This window comes from Neopsephotus bourkii, unplaced genomic scaffold (assembly GCF_033783945.1).
Source record: "Neopsephotus bourkii isolate Nb327-2 ecotype Australia unplaced genomic scaffold, CSIRO-AGI_Nbou_v1 NB_1067, whole genome shotgun sequence".
In the NCBI taxonomy this organism is placed as follows: domain Eukaryota; kingdom Metazoa; phylum Chordata; class Aves; order Psittaciformes; family Psittacidae; genus Neopsephotus; species Neopsephotus bourkii.
Genome location: NW_026901555.1, coordinates 4,156,326 through 4,174,157, shown reverse-complemented (window position 1 = coordinate 4,174,157; position 17,832 = coordinate 4,156,326). Strand labels below are relative to the sequence as shown.

The 17,832-nt window shown below is 47.8% G+C and overlaps 1 protein-coding gene and 1 long non-coding RNA gene across 2 annotated transcripts in view; both read left to right on the top strand.

The window, feature by feature from the left end:
* LOC133216902 (uncharacterized) overlaps positions 1 to 17,832 on the top strand; it is a 448,875-nt gene that overhangs the window by 56,328 nt on the left and 374,715 nt on the right. The gene's annotated exons all lie outside the window — the stretch shown is intronic.
* On the top strand, positions 3,949 to 12,069 carry LOC133216919 (G-protein coupled receptor 83-like). The gene is made up of 4 exons (XM_061362015.1): positions 3,949 to 5,065; positions 6,134 to 6,259; positions 7,590 to 7,723; positions 11,467 to 12,069. Exons 1-4 carry the CDS (start codon positions 4,682 to 4,684, stop codon positions 12,059 to 12,061), a joined length of 1,239 nt encoding a protein of 412 aa, XP_061217999.1. The 5' UTR covers positions 3,949 to 4,681; the 3' UTR covers positions 12,062 to 12,069.

Genomic DNA, 17,832 nt, shown 5'->3' with positions numbered 1-17,832 from the left:
AAACCTACCAGATCACCTTGTTGCAATGGTAATAGATGTACAGCATGTTCTTTCTACATCCCTGAGGCAAGAAACTCCATATAGTAAATACAAGACTTCATTCTGCTTCTGCTGAAAACAACTGGAGTTATGCCACAGCCTTGGCCTGGAGTAGCTTTGAGACCCTGGGAAGTAATAAACACAAAAATCTGAGCAAAGAACTGGTTTCCTGGAAACACATGCATCAAATGTGCATATCTTTCCTTCCTATCTCTATTTTGGCTCTCTTTTTCTCCTGTTTACTATGAAGATCATCACTGGTTTTTCAAAAGGCCTCTGGCTGTTGTGGTACAAGCTGTGATGCTCAGTCTGCTTCACAGCAAAGATACCCAAACTGAAAAAACCTGAAATTAAATTGTCATCACTTTCCTTGACAGACGTTAGAGACATGGCTGGAGATCAGGGTGCATGCCAGACCCAGGATGAATGATCCCAGCACAACTCGGTGAGCATCCAGGAGCACAAGGACCAATTGCTCCAGCCCCATGTGTGGCTCCACGTCCGCCAGCAGCTCTGGCATTGGGCACACATTGAGTTAACTCTTCCCAGCACCACTTTAACTTCCCAGGATCAGGAAACTGAGCTTGGGGATGCTTCTGGATTATTGTTTTTTTTAATTTGGTAGTAACAGCTACTGCAGACAAGTCCATCTTCCAGGAGAACTGGAGACTCCAACTCCTCTCTCTAATAGCATGCAGAAAAGGTGAACTTAATGCCAGAGAACAGGACAGACGTTAGGAAGCTTGTGTGTAACAATTCTAAGTGCATTATTAACTGAAATTGGCAATAATTAGATAATTTGGAAAACAAAAGTGATGTTGTCATTGTAACTGACAGGACTACCAACAGCTGCGTGTTGGACTGACTGCTAAAACCTCAGACTCACAGGAATTTTGAATGATTGGCTCCACATGTCACTGTGTGATCTTTTACCCATAAACAAAATCCTGGATCTAGCACGAGGCATATTCTCTGTGTCCTGTGTCCCTCCCATGCATTCCCCATGTGGGCAGCTGGCCTTAAGCTCCCCGTGACACAGCCACAGTGGTGCCATCAAGACATGGGCAGTGGAAAAGGAGCCACAGGCAGGATCAGGAGATCACAGAGGCCACTGTGGACAGAACACAAAGCCTTCTTACTTGTTTTTTAAATCAGGTGTAACACACACAGCATGCAGACTGAGAAAGATGCTAGCTTAAAAATATTGTCCAAAATCTTTGCCTGAAACCTAAACTGACGTTTTTCTTCTTCTTTTTTTTTTTTTTTTTTTTTTTACATTTCTGTGTCAACATCTGTCAAGAGGAATCCAGATGTGAGAAAACACTAACAGCAATCTTTCAGTGCTGAAAATCCACCAGTTCTAAAATTCAGGCTTGGAAAGTTTTTTGTTTCTTTTCCCCATTAATTCCAGTTACATTGCCACACAGAGGTGCCCTGTTACCAGAGCAGGCATCTAGGGAGCCATGCTCAGAGCCCACCCAGTCTGGTTTGCATCCACAGCCCTGCAGCTTCGTGGTGGGCTCCACTCTGCAGCAGTTGTGGTGTGGCTGCAGCCATCACAACTCTGCCCATCGTTTCAGTCCTTGGTGGTGAAGGGATGGATACGTGCAACGTGTCCCCTTTGGCTGGATGTTGTGATGATGTTATCTTGGTTGGGTGCCGATGCTGATGGGAGTGAAGTTTGAGAAGACTGATGGTGCATGTGGATTTTGAGGGTGATTCAACGGTAATGAGGTCAACACCAGCGTCTCCCTGAGTTCCCACTCGGGCTTTCCACGTCCCCGCTGCCGGCGCAGCGGCACGGTGCTGCCTGCCCACACCGGCTGCGCTGGGGGTTAGCTCTGGCAGCACGGGTGGGGGCCCCGGGGCGCCGTTCTCACGCCTCTGAATGACTTTGGAGAGCGGAGGGGCGGTTTTATGAATGGAGCGGTGGCCACGCCCCCGAGCCCAGCCGCGCCCCCGGATTGGCGGCTGCGTCCCGCGCGGCTGCACGTGCGGCGCTGAGCGAGCGGTCCCGGTCCCGGTCCCGGTCCCGGTGGAGCGGTAAGTGAAGGGGAGGTGGGGAAAGGAGGGAAGAAACTGGGGAGAAACTGCGTGTAACTTGTGCTTGTAACGCGGGAAGATGAATCCGGTTCAGCCAGTGAAGCGCCGGTCTCTGTCCAGCATACAGCACGGGTCCGGCAGAGCCCTGCTGGAAAGATGCCTTTAAATTCGTTAGAGGGGAAAGTTCTGGTTCTTCTCGGCTCTGCATCGGGAGGAAATCCTTGCTGCAGCAGCGGGGAGCACTCGCCCAGGCTTTCTGACCCAGGAGCTGAAGAGCTAGGGAGGTTGTGCTCAGATAGGCTCTTCCTCTCTGCCCTTCGGATTCTATCAAGTTCTAAGAACTGAAAGGTAGACTCTCCTGTTGCATAACACCGTGGTATTCCAGCTCCTCGGGATCACCTGCGATTAGGCACACCATTCTTCAGGGAAACAGGACACTCCTCTCTACTGAGAGGATTGCTTCTCAGTGTAGCATGAATATCTCAGCTGTGTTTACACAGAGATGAAAGTGGTTCAGCTGGAGCTGTCTTAAAATATGATTTGTTTTTGTTACACACGTGCTGCATTGCTCTTAGGTCCCTCTCATTGCCCGCTGAAAGCTGACATTCACCATAGAGGATGACATCCTCAGTACTTACTACAGTGGGTAATAAAGAAGTGTGGAGTCCTGCATGGCTTACCTAGGTGTGGGGTAAACTTAAGGACTCTTGCTGGAGTAGAGTTCATCTGCTGTCCTGCCCCAGAAGCCCAGAGGGATGTAGTTCTGGATCCTCTCATTACCTGTGGAAGCACTAAGTCCTTTCTGACTTGTGCCAACCTCACAATGTTTTCAGAGATGTTCTGCTGCAATGAGTCCTGTGTTCCAACCATCTTTTTCACGCGAGGTGAACAATCCCTTTCCCTGGTTTTGGCTCTGCTCCCAGTTTCATGGCAGATCCCCGGGTTCACATCTTGTGAAAGTCAGAGTGGGACCTGGTCTAGGGCTGATTCTGATGCTCCCAGTGCCATCAGCACTGAGATACCAACAAGGAGATAAGTTACCTGTTGCACTACGGCTGCTTTGCTCCAGCAGAACCCGTGAGCATTTGTCACGCTCTCTGTCCTACCCAGGCTTTTTTCTCTTACAGATTTTTCCAGAAAACAGCTGTAATCTCCTTCCACCCCAGCAAGCTACTTTAACATCCATTTGCTTGTGAGAGGCATCCTCTTGTAGGTCCTTTGGTATTCCCCATGCTCCTCAGAGTAAGCAGACAAGCTGAAGTGGATTGTATTGTGGAATGCATGGGTATAAACACCATCAGTTCCCTGTACCTTATCTCCCTCAGAAGCAGTTGATCTCTCACCCTTGTGGTACCTGCAGCTGAGGCCACCTGTGTGGCTGAGCAGTGTGCTGGTTTGGGGGTGCTGGGTGTCTGTTTCAGACCATGTGGTGGGTTGGCTGTCCTGGGCAGCCAGCCAGTCCACTCTGCAGGAAGTATCAGGGAGCCTTTTAGTGTTCTGAAAGCTCTCCTTACTAATGCCTTGCACTGTGCGAGGTCCATTGATTTGTGACCATGGGGTTTGATGGGAATGGCATGTACCAAACAAAACCAACTGCCCTCCTGGAGAGCCTGACAGCTTCTAGATGACTTTCTCGTCCCATATATTTATATATGTACATAGTTACAGGTAGAGCGTATCTACAAATACCAGTGTGCATAGTTAATAGGTTTCACCTAACATCAGTAGCTCAACAAAATCTAAAATCACCAGAAATACCTAATGGATATCAGGAAAGGTGAGGAAGCAGAGGCTTTTTTGTTTCTAGGGAATTGTCCTTGTGTATCTGGCACTGTGTGTCGGTTTGTGTATGGTGTGACGACTCTGTGAGTTCTGTGCCTCTACTGCTAACTTTTGCCTTTGCAGGAAAGACCATTTCCTCGCTAAAACAGAAACACTGAATGCAGAATTACATTGCTGTTTGGGGAAGAAAATGCGAGATAGCCTGAACTCAACTTCTGATGTGATTTCCAGGTTCTGAATCGCTTTAGGATTATCACTGGTGTTAGATGCAGACAAAAGCTATCTCTGCTCTTGAAAATGATCCCCAAATGGCTCCCCCTGTACATTCCAACAGAAAAGAACTGGCTGTTTTGAAGCAGAGGATGAAAGCACCAACAGTGGTGGAATTTGGAGGAAAAATAGACTCAACTGAGAACAAAGAAGAAAAAGCTGACATGGGACTAAAACAACTGCAGACCCTGACTGAGGTTTCCCTACAGGTGCTGCATGTAATTACTAGTTCTTCTTTCCAGCCTGCCTGTGGAGCTATTGTTCTTCCTGATACACAAAGGGTTTGAAAGTGTGTGGTCTCAAACCAGCCCCTTTCCAACGTGCCAATTGGAACTGCTCTCCAGTGTTTCCTCTGCGCAGGGGGAGCCCATCACACTGTGGAAGTTCCCTCCAGCTTTTTATCTTAAGGTGGTGTTTGTAGTGTCAGCTTCATCTTCACCAGCCTCCTAGGGAACCAAGAAGTTCAAAGTGATGGAACACTTGCTATGTCAGCTGGAGCTGTGATCCCGGTGGCCTCGAGCTTAGTGAAGGCTCAGGTTAACCCACCATGCCTCGCTTGCTGCTTCAGTTGTACAAGTCGCATATGATGGGGTTTCTTGAGGAGTTCGACCAGTACACTTCCTTGGCCAAACTCATGTCAATCTACCAAGCAACCAACAGGACCATCTTCAACTGGACAGACAGCCGTATTGTTGAGTGGGAGAGATTCGCTGAGCTGGCTAAATACGAGCCAGAATCCCAGAAACCGACAGTGAAAGCTCTCCTTATTGTGGCATACTCAGTCATTATCATCATGTCTCTCTTTGGGAACATGCTGGTGTGCCATGTGGTGCTGAAGAACAAGAGGATGCACTCAGCTACCAGCCTTTTCATTGTCAACCTGGCAGTGTCTGACATTATGATCACGCTGCTCAACATGCCTTTTACCCTGGTAAGTGTCCCCTGTGCTGTCCCCTCGGTCAGGAGATTATTCTCTCATGAGAGCACTGCCTGGTGGTCACACCTCCTCTGCATATGCTCTCTTAGGACTGAGGTGTGAACCCAATACAATCAAGTCTATTAGTGTATATAAATATATAAAGGGGGAGTGTCACGAGGATGGAGCCAGGTTCTTCTCAGTGGCAAACAATGAAAGGACAAGGGGTAATGGGTACAAATTGGAGCACAAGAGGTTCCACTTAAACCTGAGAAGAAACTTCTTCTCAGTGAGGGTGACGGAACACTGGAACAGGCTGCCCAGGGAGGTTGTGGAATCTCCTTCTTTGGAGACATTCAAAACCCGCCTGGACACGTTCCTGTGTAACCTTATCTAGGTGTTCCTGCTCCGGCAGGGGGATTGGACTAGATGATCTTTTGAGGTCCCTTCCAATCTCTAACCTACTGTGATACTGTGATACTGTGAAGTCTAATAGACAACTCTGCCAGGCAAGTAAAACACTGTTCAGCACCCTGGGGGCTCCGTTTGCTCTCTTAGTCTCTGCATCTCCTAAAAGACCCTAAAGTCTCTGCGGGTATACCACCAAACCACAAGAAATTCTTGGGGAAAGCAGAATAAGTGTCTGGATGAACATGTAATGTATTCACAGGAGAGCACTGGAGAGCCACACTTAAACAACTTGAATGACACTCATACTCAGGGCATTGGAAGAAAGAAGTCAAGCTTTTGAGAACTGCCAGCTGGGTTAAGTCTTCAGTGAAAGCTCTGCAGACCAGAAAGGAGGGGGTCTTTGTTCACTTTTTCCAAATATAATTGTTAGCATAATTAAAAAGTTGTTACTGCTGTTCATAAATGATGTTTATATGAATAGGCCAGGAGGGCTGCAGCAGCACCACTCGTGTAATCTGTGGGGCTTGACCTTTAAAACATATGTTAATGTTTCAATATCCAGCATAGCAGACCTTTCTTTGGGTTTCAGGTGGAGCTGCCCTGCCATGTGGGTTTCCCCATGGGATTGTTTTCAGAACTCCTGGCTGATGACCTGTTCTTTCCCACCCCCAGGTTCGGTTTGTGAACAGCACGTGGGTTTTTGGTAAGGCCATGTGCCACATCAGCCGCTTCGTGCAGTACTGCTCCCTGCACGTCTCCACGCTGACACTGACGGCCATCGCTCTGGACAGGCACCAGGTAGAACACCATCTGGTCGATGTTCCAGTGCAAGGCTCTTCCCAAGCCCCTGCCAGTCTCAGTTAAGCCATGGGTTCAAGGTGGCTGAATCTTGAGGATTAAACCCATATCCAGTGAGAAGGCTTTAGGACTAAATTCAAAGATCCCCCTCATGTATCAGGGGTGGGAAGGCTTGGTGGACTTCTGCAGGCTCCAGGTACAGGGCAGGAGGGAAAACACAAAATATGGCATTGCATGTTTCACAGGACACTCCCCAGCTTTCAGTGGAAAAGGGTGAGGACACCTTTTTCATGTAATTTGAAGAGCCAAGTCCAACCTAGCTCCCAAGTATGGCAGCGCAGATTGGTTCAGGAGGTAGTGTTATACATGGGAGGCCTTGAAAGACAGCTAAGCCAATGCTCAGTGCAAAGTGGTCCTTTAGCTGTACAGGGAACTTTTCCAAGCTTTTTAGTTTACCACCCAAAACCCATAGAACACCAGTAGCATCCTGAGTTACATTCTGGTTTAGCTGCCCATTTGTTCTTTTGCTCTTCGATTCCTATTGGGCATCATCAAGTTGCAGGAGAGATGGAGTAAAAAGAAATTCTGAGACTAAAGCCTTGTGGTACAACCACGGGACTAACACTGGACCAGTATAAATGGGAATGGCAGAGTGGGAAATCTCTGTCAGAAATCCTGGGGAGAGACTTAAGAAGACCATGGAAGAAGACCATGCCCAGCATCTGCCTGCAGCATGGCCGTGTTAGCTGCCCACTGGGATAAACACTCCCTCTGCATTGCCAGTACCTGAAGGAGAAGGCACTTCGGGCTTAGCTCTAGAAATCCCCCTGCTTTCATGTAATCAGTCAAACAACGTTTTCCAGGCTCTCAGATTTTATAACCTCTTTACCTTTTCATTTAACAAAATTTCATAAAAGGTGAGTTAATGCCTCAAAAGAGGGTAGGAGGCATTCAGCTTCCTAGGTTCAGCTAAACAGAAGAGGTTTCTTAATGTAATCCATATAGAATAAACAAACATACCCAGTTTCTCCCCAACAGAGGGGAGAGTAGATACCTTCTTTTTTCTCTGCCTAATGTACCCACAATTTAAGGAAAATGGTCCTCACGAATAAAACCAGGAAAAAAGTTTATTTGAAAGCACTTCTGAGCGGAGTGAAAAGTTCAGTGTTTCCCTTTTCCAGGTCACTCTAATAAGCAGAACATTTCCCTAATTGTAGCTGTCATTTTCTTAACAGTATTAGATCACAACAAAAAATGCCTCTGCTGTGTGTGTTGGTGAAGAGATGCTGCATTCCTGTGTGATAGAGTTGTGGTGATGTCTCTGTTGCAGGTCATCCTGAACCCACTGAAGCCGAGGATGTCACTAACAAAGGGAGCATTGAGCATCTGTGTTATCTGGATGATGGCAACCTGTTTCTCCCTACCCCATGCTATCTACCAAAAGCTTTTCCAGTATAACTACAGGTGAGCATGGAGAGGCCTGATTGCCCTTTGCAGCAGTGGCTCTCAGTGGTGAGCATGGCTGGAAGGGCTCCAAGGCTTGGGGAAAGCCACAGTGGAATCAGCAGGAGTTGTGTGTGGATGAAACCTCACTTCCCAGTGCCAGCATTTTGCAGGAATGCCAGACTCAAAGCTAAAGGAGTAATCTTAAGTGGACAGTATTTTCAGCCTGAGAGATCTGTTCCAGGAAGCAGGGAAAGGATGCAGTAACAGGCAGCAGGAGAAAGATTATTGTAAATATTGGGCTTCTCTATGAATGAATCTTGACCAGCAGGTTGAAGGAGGGGATCCTGCCCCTCTACTCTGCTCTTGTGAGTACTGTGTGCAGTTCTGGTGTCCTCAACATAAAAAGGACATGGAACTGTTGGAACAAGTCCAGAGGAGGCCATGAGGATGATCAGGGACTGGAGCACCTCCTGTATAAAGATAGGCTGAGAAAGTTGGGGCTGTTCAGCCTGGAGAAGGCTGCGTGGAGACTTCATAGCAGCCTTCCAGTATCTGAAGGGGGCTATAGGGATGCTGGGGAGGGACTTTTCATTAGGGACTGTAGTGATAGGACAAGGGTTAATAGGTTAAAACTGAAACAGGGGAAGTTTAGATTGGATATAAGGAAGAAGTCCTTTACTGTAAGGGTGGTGAGGCACTGGAATGGGTTGCCCAGGGAGGTTGTGAATGCTCCATTCCTGATGCTGTTCAAGGCCGGGTTGGACAGAGCCTTGGGTGAGATGGTTTAGTGGGAGGTGTCTCTGCACACGGCAGGGGGTTTGGAACTGGATGATCTTAAGGTCCTTTCCAACCCTAACTATTCTATGGGTCTGTGATTCTATGACAAGCATCTTCCTGCTGCACATCCAGTTTTTCCCATCAGCATGGCAGGGAGAGTGTTTGACTGCTTTTTATTGCTGTTTGTATATGAAAGGTTACACAAGATGGGAGTGCAGTCTGGGACTCCACAGCCCTTCCTTACTCATGCTTGTGATAAATACCTCTCTGGGGCATAAATATCTTCACCTGCTTAGACACTGTAAACGAAGTGTTGGGTTACTCCTGTACTTGCATTGCTTCACCCCTGTGTTCAGGGTATTACTGAACAAGCCGCTTAGGAATGAACAACCACTATCTGTTTCATGGCACCCACCTCTGTTCATCCTTTAGCACAGCCAGAAGAAACTTAGCCACACATGGGCCTGAGGCAGCACAGTGATATAAGGACTTCCAGGACATGCTGTTCTTACCCCTGCTTTCCACTGAATGAAAATCCCAGTTGTGATATTGCTGGTAATAGCTCACTGCAGGGGCAGGGTCTCCTGAGAAGTCCCACCACAGAGCTATTGGGGTTCTAGGGACAGGAGAACATGGGCTCCACCAGCACTTCTCTGGTGCAGTGCACAGCGGTGCAGCAACTTCCATGGTCATGTCAAAATTTACCAAATCACAGCATCCTGGTTGGTTCTCAATGAGCCTCTCCCCTGAAATGGTCTTGAGCCTCTTCCCACAGCTCTGTGCCCCTGCTTTGGAAGGTGAAATGAGTTTTTAAGCTCTGCAAGCACCACAGCATCACCCTTGCTAGTCCTCAGCTGTCCTCCAGCCCAGACACTATGTTGAGCTCAAGGCATTCCCCAGACAGCTGATTCCTGAGGAATATGATGAGGGATGGCTGCCCCACTCTGGCCCCACTGCTTCTGCTCTTTCCCTATGGCTTTGCTCTTCAGCATGGCTATGATGGGTCTGACCCTGCACTGTGGTGTCACCTTGAGTGCCATGCTTGCTTTCCCATGGCAGATCTCCTGTTGCTCTGGGAGGTCCCCTTTGGCAAGCAGAGCTGCCCACAGGCAGGGGCTGGTTCACTTGAGCCAGCAGGGAAACTGGATCCTAGGGAGGAAAAGGGCAGGAGTGTGGCTCAGAAAGGATGATCTTCCCTTCTGCGCCAGGTCCCCTCTTGAGCATTATTGTGTCCAGGGTGCTCGCTTGGCTGAACTCTGCTCCTGCACCCGTTGTCATCCCTCCGTCAGCTGCACATGGGGCCCGCTCGCAGACATCTGTTTTCAAGCAATCTTCTATTTGTGGCACAAAAGCCAGCACCAGAGGTTGAAAACAGGATATTAAAGATATTAATGAATACTGCAATGAATAAATGCAGCTTGATGGAGGCTAAAGTCTGTGCTGAGTACAAGTGAGCAGAGGACAAGGGTTGAAGAGAGAAGGGCAAAATGGAACAAGAGGAAGGAAAGAGGAGGTGAAAAGGAGAAAACATCTACTGGAAATACACGTGCAAGTGCTTCTTTCTCCTAATGCTTCATCCAGAGACCTGTGGGATGCAGAGGGTCCCCTACAGAACAGCCACTTCCCTCCCATCAGCATGGCAGGGAGAGTGTTTGACTGCCCACATGGGCTTTTTATTGCGGTTTGTATATGAGAGGCAGTGCTCTTCAGATGGAGCTGGGGTGCATCAGCAAGTATCTGCTGCCAGCCAGAATGTGTGAACAGAGCCTGGATCTGCTGGGTTGGACATGACAGATTGCTGAAGCACTGTTAAAATGAGCTACCGCATAGAATTGAACTCAGTTCTTTTGTTAGTTAACCATCAGAAGTTAAACTGTCAGGCTTAAGTTAAACTTGAGTTAAGCAACCAAGTTTTCTAGTAATCACAGCCATTTTAAGATGTAGCAATTGGATTTTAAAAGACAGTCTCCTGAAAAGCTGATGGGAAGGGGATGGTCAGTATGGGAAGGAAGGAGTGCTGCCCATGCAGGTGGCATCATGCCTGGGAGGCTTTCACACAGCCCCTGGCCTCCAGCAGCCCTTTCCCTTTCTCTTTTGTCCATAAGGGTTTTGACTTCCCAGCTGCTGCAGCAGTTTTCTGCTTTGGCTGAGGGGGTCCTGTACCTGCTCAGGTCACAGAAACGTGACTGCACATCCGACCTGGCAAAGACAAGTCAGAGCTATCACAAGTGCGCTGCAGTGGTGATCCCAGCACATGCTGTGACACTGTCGCATCCTGAAAAGAGCAGTTCAGGTGTGCTTGTCCAGACACAGGTCACGCAGCTGAAATGCAAGAGGGGTGACACATCCTGGGCTGGATTTCCAGGTAGGCTTATTCAGGGGAACTTGGGAATAATGTGTCTTTATTCTAGGCGTGTAGGAATCACTCATGGGCCTGGAGAAAAGCAGGAGTTTGGTGAGTCTCACCTACTGCCTTCTTTCCTCCTGCACTGGGTTTTGGGGGAGGAGAAGATGGGCACGGCTGTGCCTCTGTGCCTATGCACACAGGGAAGGGACAGATGCAGCTGGGTCCGTGCTGCTTTCACAGTACCCCCTTTTGTAAGAATGGGCCAGCAGAGGTGACATTTGCCATGTCAGTGCCTCATTCAATTAAAATCTTTGGCTTCTAAGAGGAATCTCCAGTTTGTCTTTCTAAAACTTTCTTTTATCAGGCAATAGTTTAAGGGAAAATGAGATAATATACTTTAGCTAGTCTTACCCTCAGTGGGACACAGAGATCATCATGAGAATGCTTTCTGAGAAACAAAGGTTTGACTGAGCTTGGTTTTGTTGAGCTGAGCAGTGTCTGCCCCTGCTCTGTCTGTACTGTAAATCTGAAGTGGTGATTTGGGTCCTGTGGAAACCTCACTGTGCTTTGCCAAATTGGCAGTATCCATTTGCACAGCAATGGCCACGTGCTAGATATGTATTTATTTGTTTTCAAGGGAAGCCACTGTCCGGAGTTTGTGCCTCCCTGATTTTCCTGAGCCTGCAGAGCTGGTCTGGAAGTATCTGGACATGTCTACCTTTCTCCTTCTTTACCTCCTGCCTCTGCTCATCATCACTGCCACCTACACACGCCTGGCCAAGAAGCTGTGGCTCCGTAATGCCATTGGAGACATCACCACACAGCAGTACATCACCCACCGCAAGAACAAGAAGAAGAGCATCAAGATGCTGATGCTGGTGGTGGTGGTCTTTGCTGTCTGCTGGTTTCCTCTCAACTGTTACGTGGTGCTCATCTCCAGTCTAGGCATCAAGACAAAGAACTCCCTCTATTTCGCCGTGCACTGGTTCGCCATGAGCAGCACCTGCTACAACCCTTTCATCTACTGCTGGCTGAATGAGAACTTCCGCTCAGAGCTCAAGTCCCTGCTCTGCATGTGCCAGAAGGAACCTCAGGCTCAGGACAATGCGCTGCCACCTGTGGTCACATCCTGCCATGAGGCGTGGTTGGAGCAGGCCAGGTACCGGGAGGGACCCACTTCACAAACCATTTGCTCCACTGTAAACATCCAGACTGCCAACACAGGCCTGTGAGCTGGAGGGCTGAGGTGAGTTATCTGGCTCCGTGGATGTCAAAGGGACCTCCTTGTTTCTCCTCCAACAGTGATGGTGCTGCTCTGGTGTTTTACTACTGACTTTTGACATGTGCCACAGTAGCAACCCCTTCACTTGGTGCGATGGCAGCAAAGCCTCTTAAGCACACTCCCTATAAGCCCACAGCTGCAGCTGTTCCAAGGAGCAGAAGACATGGAGGTCCACAGATGGTCATTTGTTTTCAGGGTTTCCCATCTTATTACTATCAGAGGGAGGGAGAACTGCATTTCTATCATTGCTCATGCTGTCCCAAGTCACCGGCCTGTCTCAGCACTCGTAACAGGTGCCACGCCATGCGGGCTTTGCAGAGCAACAGAAATGGACCTGTTCTGGGGCGAAGTACTTGGACATCACAGTATCACAGTATGTTAGAGATTGGAAGGGACCTCAAAAGATCATCTAGTCCAATCCCCCTGCCAGAGCAGGAGCACCTAGATAAGGTTACACAGGAACGTGTCCAGGCGGGTTTTGAATGTCTCCAAAGAAGGAGACTCCACAACCTCCCTGGGCAGCCTGTTCCAGTGTTCTGTCACCCTCACTGAGAAGAAGTTTCTTCTCAGGTTTAAGTGGAACCTCTTGTGTTCCAGTTTGTACCCATTGCCCCTTGTCCTGTCATTGTTTGCCACTGAGAAGAGCCTGGCTCCATCCTCCTCCATCCAGGCTGACTCCATCCATACGGAGTTTCAGCAGATTATACCAAAGCCTCTCAGCAGAGCAAAGGGTCGTCAACAGCACCTTCCCCTTCAGAAGCTGCTGTTCCTCCTCCCCTCACTCCTTCTGCCCTGGCTTTGTCCCAGCCCTCCCTCTGCCACTTCTGGAGCTGCAGAGCCAGCATCCCTGGCCAAGGGGAGTGAGAATGCATGCTGGCCACCAGCAGCAGCAGCCTCAGATGGCACTTGGGGGGGATGGATTTAGCCCATTGTGAATTTATTTTGGGTTTTCTTACAAAGATATTAATTCAGTAAATAAACCTAAAGTGCTAAACAAAAGGCACAAAATATTTCATCAGGGCTGTAGCATTCAGTAGCTGAAGAATTAAATCATTCTGCATAATTACTAATTGCTGTGAAAGAGTTTAATTTAAACAATGGAATTGACTGCCTAAGAGGGAAGGTTTTGTTTACAGTCCTGGGGAAAAGACAGTTTAATTTTGTTATGCTTGGGAGGCAGGTGGAAAAAAAGGATACAGAATAAAGGAAACATTTAGTACATGACAGAGAGAAGGGGAAAAAGGAAAAGACAGGGAAAAGAGACATTAAAGGCAGAAAGAAACCAGAACTGCACGTGATTCCACCAGCAGTGTGGAGCTGGGCACTGGGGAGCAGGTCCTGGAAGGATCTCCCAGCCTGGCCAGAGATGCCCCTTTCTCCATCATACCATTCCTCTTAATGATTGCACCAAGATCAGATTTCTCCTCTCAGCTTTCCTGGTTGAGCTTGAGCAAGAGATTTTTCTTACTTGGAAAAGAGACGAAAGACAGGAAAATATTTATTACTTGTCTTTTATTATATGTCTCTTGCAGGGATAAAGTTATACGTGTTTTGAGCCCTGACAGTTCCTGGGTAATCCATCAAGACTCAGTGCTGCCGTGGTGACAGAGGGGCTCTGGTATGGGCCAGCCAGGGCAGTTACTCTCTGATCCTCAGACCTGATATTCATAGGGAAACGCAGTACTTGTATCAAAAAAACCCACCCAAATAAGCAAACTGCTTTGGATAAGAAGCATTCAGCACTGGTGCAGGCTCATCTTGAGTACTGTGTGACATTCTGGGCCCTGTAATTTAGGAAGGATGTGAAGGTCCTTGAGCATTTTCAGAAAAGGGCAAAAATCCTGGTGGAAGGTCTGGAAAGGATGTTGTACATAGAGCAGCTAAGGAGTCTGTGGAAACCAGGTGATGGGTTTCAGTAGTTCAAAGGCAGTCATGGGGTCAGGGATGCTCCTGGTCTACCCTAGCGGTAGTCTGAACTGAGCTTCTGCCTGAGGAGGAGGTGGGGGAATGCTGGGGGCAAGGCCATGCTACCACCACCTTCCTAGGGAAGGATAAGAGAAGCCAAAGAAAGAAAACTAGAGACTGATTATTCCTATTTTTTCCCCATTTGCACAGTGCAAAGGAACAGGAGAGAAAGGAGGGGAGGTCCTCGCTCCCAGGCCACTTGACCCTACTCAGCCATGTCCCTGCACCTCGGGTGTGCGTTGCTACATCTTCATGAGGAGAAGACAGCAGAGCATCATGAGTAGCAGCAACAGATGAATACACAATCCCTAGGACATTTCACTTGGAAACCAACAGGTGTGTGAATATGGGAATTTAAAGCAGCCTGCTGCTGGCTGCAGGCGCTGCCCTCTCTGTGCTTAGAGCAGGGTCTGTTTTCAATTGAAAAACATCATTATGAGTTTTTCAGAATGTTAAAAGCATCTCTAATTAATGAGCATTACCCCATTTAATTGTTAAGTGAAACTGTCATTTGCCTTTTTACTGTTGTTAGCTCTTCATCAGCTTGTAGTGAATGGCCTTCAAACTACCACGTATTTCATTGTATCTAAACAGCTTATATTCTCTGTGGAAAAGTGGGTATCAGCATGGAGCTTTCATTTCCCACCGCAGAAGTGTGGCAGCCCATTTCCACACAAGTATCTTCAAATGTTTAAGAGACTTTTCCACAAAGACTGCAAACCCCAGCACCCTTCATCCTTTGGTTCATGTAACACAAGCTTTTAACAGGAGCTAAGGATGTAAACGTGATGCTGTTGTAAGGTATGTGCACCGGCTTCTCCCAGGAACCGGAGAGTTTCCTCTGAGGGTAGAAACATGAGTGATGCAGCCTCAAGGCAAACCAGGAGATGGCCAGGAAAAGCCTGGGAGGTGCCATGCGGTATGGGCACAGGATGGAAAAAAATCCTGGGAGATCCTGCTTTAAAAGGGATAACTGGAAAAATCTGCATCTCACCCCTATCATAGTCCAGGAGAGGATGTAATCAGCAGAAAAGAGAGTTCAGTAATGACTGGGTAAAGCATGGAGTTACCCAGTACCTGGTCTGGAGGCAGGAGGGGAGAGCTCTGTGGCACCAAACACTACCTGGTGCTTGTGCTGGATCTTGAGGACTTGATCTGGGCTATTGAACATTCCCAACATGGTCTCACAGGGCCCCTTCAGAAATCAAGGGTCAAACTCACTCTTTCAAGTAGGTAACAGGATTTACACCAAGTAATAAGTGAAGAGTACCCATCTCTAGTGCTGTAGCAGTAGTGCTAAATGAGCCGTGATAACAGCATCCATCAGTTAATAAGGCAGACACAGAGCTTGGTTAGCCGTGATTCATGGGCTTATTTGCTGTTCACAGTTATTTGACGGATTCAGATACTCATGAAAAACACCACTGGTGTCATCCAAAACCATGCAGATTAAACAAAAACATTCACATAAAATCTAATCCTGGATGAGCATGTTGTTTATTTGCTATCTTATTGCCCCAAACAAGACTTTCCAGGCATTTTTTAATAATGCCCACAAAGAAAACATTTCAGGGAGAAATAATGGAAGATGGACAATCACATTCTGCTCCCCAAAGTTCTCTGTAACAGCTCAGGGAGCTGTGCATGCCCCAACACCCAAGCAGCAGCACGGGCACGGACTTCCAGCATGTTGTTCTCAGTGTGCCTATGATGCGCAGTGCACACAGTTTCTAAAGAGATACAAGGGGTACAAGCCAAGCCGGGAATTAAATCCCACCCCCAGGGTTGTTTTACAGTGCAAGATGGATAGAGATTTTCAGTAGTTTGCTGAGATGCCTGCCCAAGAATACTGGTAGAGACTGGCTGCTGGTTTCCTCAGAATCAGCCGCATTTCTGGTAAACAGCAAGCAAACCTCAAAGTTGTACCTATCATCCCTTCGGTAGGAGGTAGGAGAGCTGATCTGTCAGCCCCTGCCACATACATACCTTCATAATCTTTTTCCAGAGGAATCAAAGACCTCATTCCAAAGCAGTGGGTCTCTTTTCACACTCCCTTGATCTTCTGCTAATCCATGTAGTTAGCTATCTCTTGCTGTGAAAAGTAACCTAGCTGGTTCTTCTTGGACCTGTCAATTGTAGCATCTCTTCACTATTCTGCCCTAAATGGGCGTGATGTAAGAGCTGACTGTATTTCATCTTCGTAATGGTTTAGCTATCTAGACTGGTAATTATCAATGCCTGAATAAGATTCAAAACCTCATATGTTTTGTCTGCTGCTGAGAGGCTGTTGCATCACTTGATGCATCACTTGATTCCCTGATTAACACAGCAGCACTCTCTCAGCAGCATTCAGGCAAACAATAGGAGGCACAACATACTAAATGAAAAATAAAGTGCATTATGTCACGTATTTGAGCAAGGCATGGTAACTGCAGGGCACGAGATCACATCTCTGCTGAGCTGCAGGCACAAGGCTTGCTGCAGCAGTCAGAAGTCTTACCTAGCCGAGCTCTGGAAAAGAGAATCTAAGAAATTCTGCTTCTGCTCAAACAGATCATGGTCTGAGCCAGCTCAGCAGGTAAATAGATGCTTAAATATTCATTAATTTGCTTTCAGAAACACTGCTCACCTGTGGGAATGGCTTCCCAAGTGGTGCTGGTGGCAGCCCAGTGTCCAAGACCAAGGAAGAGCATCCAAAAACAGGACCACCACTTCCTGCTGGGAGTTTCCTCCCCCTTCCCAGCAGGGCCACGCTACTGTTCTGCTGTGGGTCTGTGCAGAGATCTGTCTGGCTGAGGCAGCAGTGACACAAGGGCAGCAGAAACAGCATGATTTGATCCCTGCAGCCTGAAGGTGCAGCAACCCTGAGGCCGGAGGGCTGGATAGGAACAGGGCATGGGGGAAGAGTCCCCGAGAAGCCTGTGCCACCTGAAGAACCCTCATACTGCTCACATGTTGTGGACTGAGCTGTCACCCAGCACCTTTGGCAGCAGCAGCACTGCTCTCCTTGGCAGTATCTGTCCCAGGCAGGAAAAGCCCCAGGAGGCAGCAGGTGGATCATTAAAACACTGGGTTACCAGAAGTCTGCTCTAGAGAAATCATTTGGGCACACACAAATCAGTATGCAAAGATGCAGCAGAGACATATCTGAATGATAAACAACTCAGATTTATTAAGGTTAGCTCATGCCAAATGCATCTAACTGCCTTCAGCACAGGTGCTGATGAAGACAGTAACACAGAACACCCTCAGGGAATAGCTGAATTTCAGAGACAAATCTCCCTATATATCACTATCACATAATGAACAAAGAAACCACAAAATGCCAATTCGATTAACAAAAAGCAAGCAGAAAGAAAACCAAAACACAATGAGTCAGAGAATTAGCTCAGGAAGGAGAAACAATACAATTTTCATCAGTTAGTGGAAAACAGTACCAAGGGGCTGTCCAAAGCATGCAGAAGGAATAAATGGCAATATTCTCAGTTAAATCTAGACCAAGTCCTAGGAAGTGGGGATAGGGGTGGGTCAGCATCAGGGACCATCCTCTTGTACTGAGGCTCGGTATTCAGCACTCACAGAACAAGGGAAGAAGAGGGATGAAGAAGCCTGAACTTTGCCCAAGAGGGTTGGATGCAAAGGGAAACCCAGAATTAATACTTGGAGGATAATGAGCAGACACCCTCTGCCATGGGCAGCAAAGGAGAGTCTCTCCCTCAGTTCAGGGCACATGGCTCTACCCTCTCACTGACTAAG

Excerpts from the sequence above, each read along its gene's own strand:
- LOC133216919 (XM_061362015.1), top strand. The coding sequence starts at position 4,682 with ATGCCTCGCTTGCTGCTTCAGTTGTACAAGTCGCATATGATGGGGTTT. Across the intron at positions 5,066-6,133 it reads TCAACATGCCTTTTACCCTG|GTTCGGTTTGTGAACAGCAC; the intron begins GTAAGTGTCCCC and ends TCCCACCCCCAG. Across the intron at positions 6,260-7,589 it reads TCGCTCTGGACAGGCACCAG|GTCATCCTGAACCCACTGAA; the intron begins GTAGAACACCAT and ends TCTCTGTTGCAG.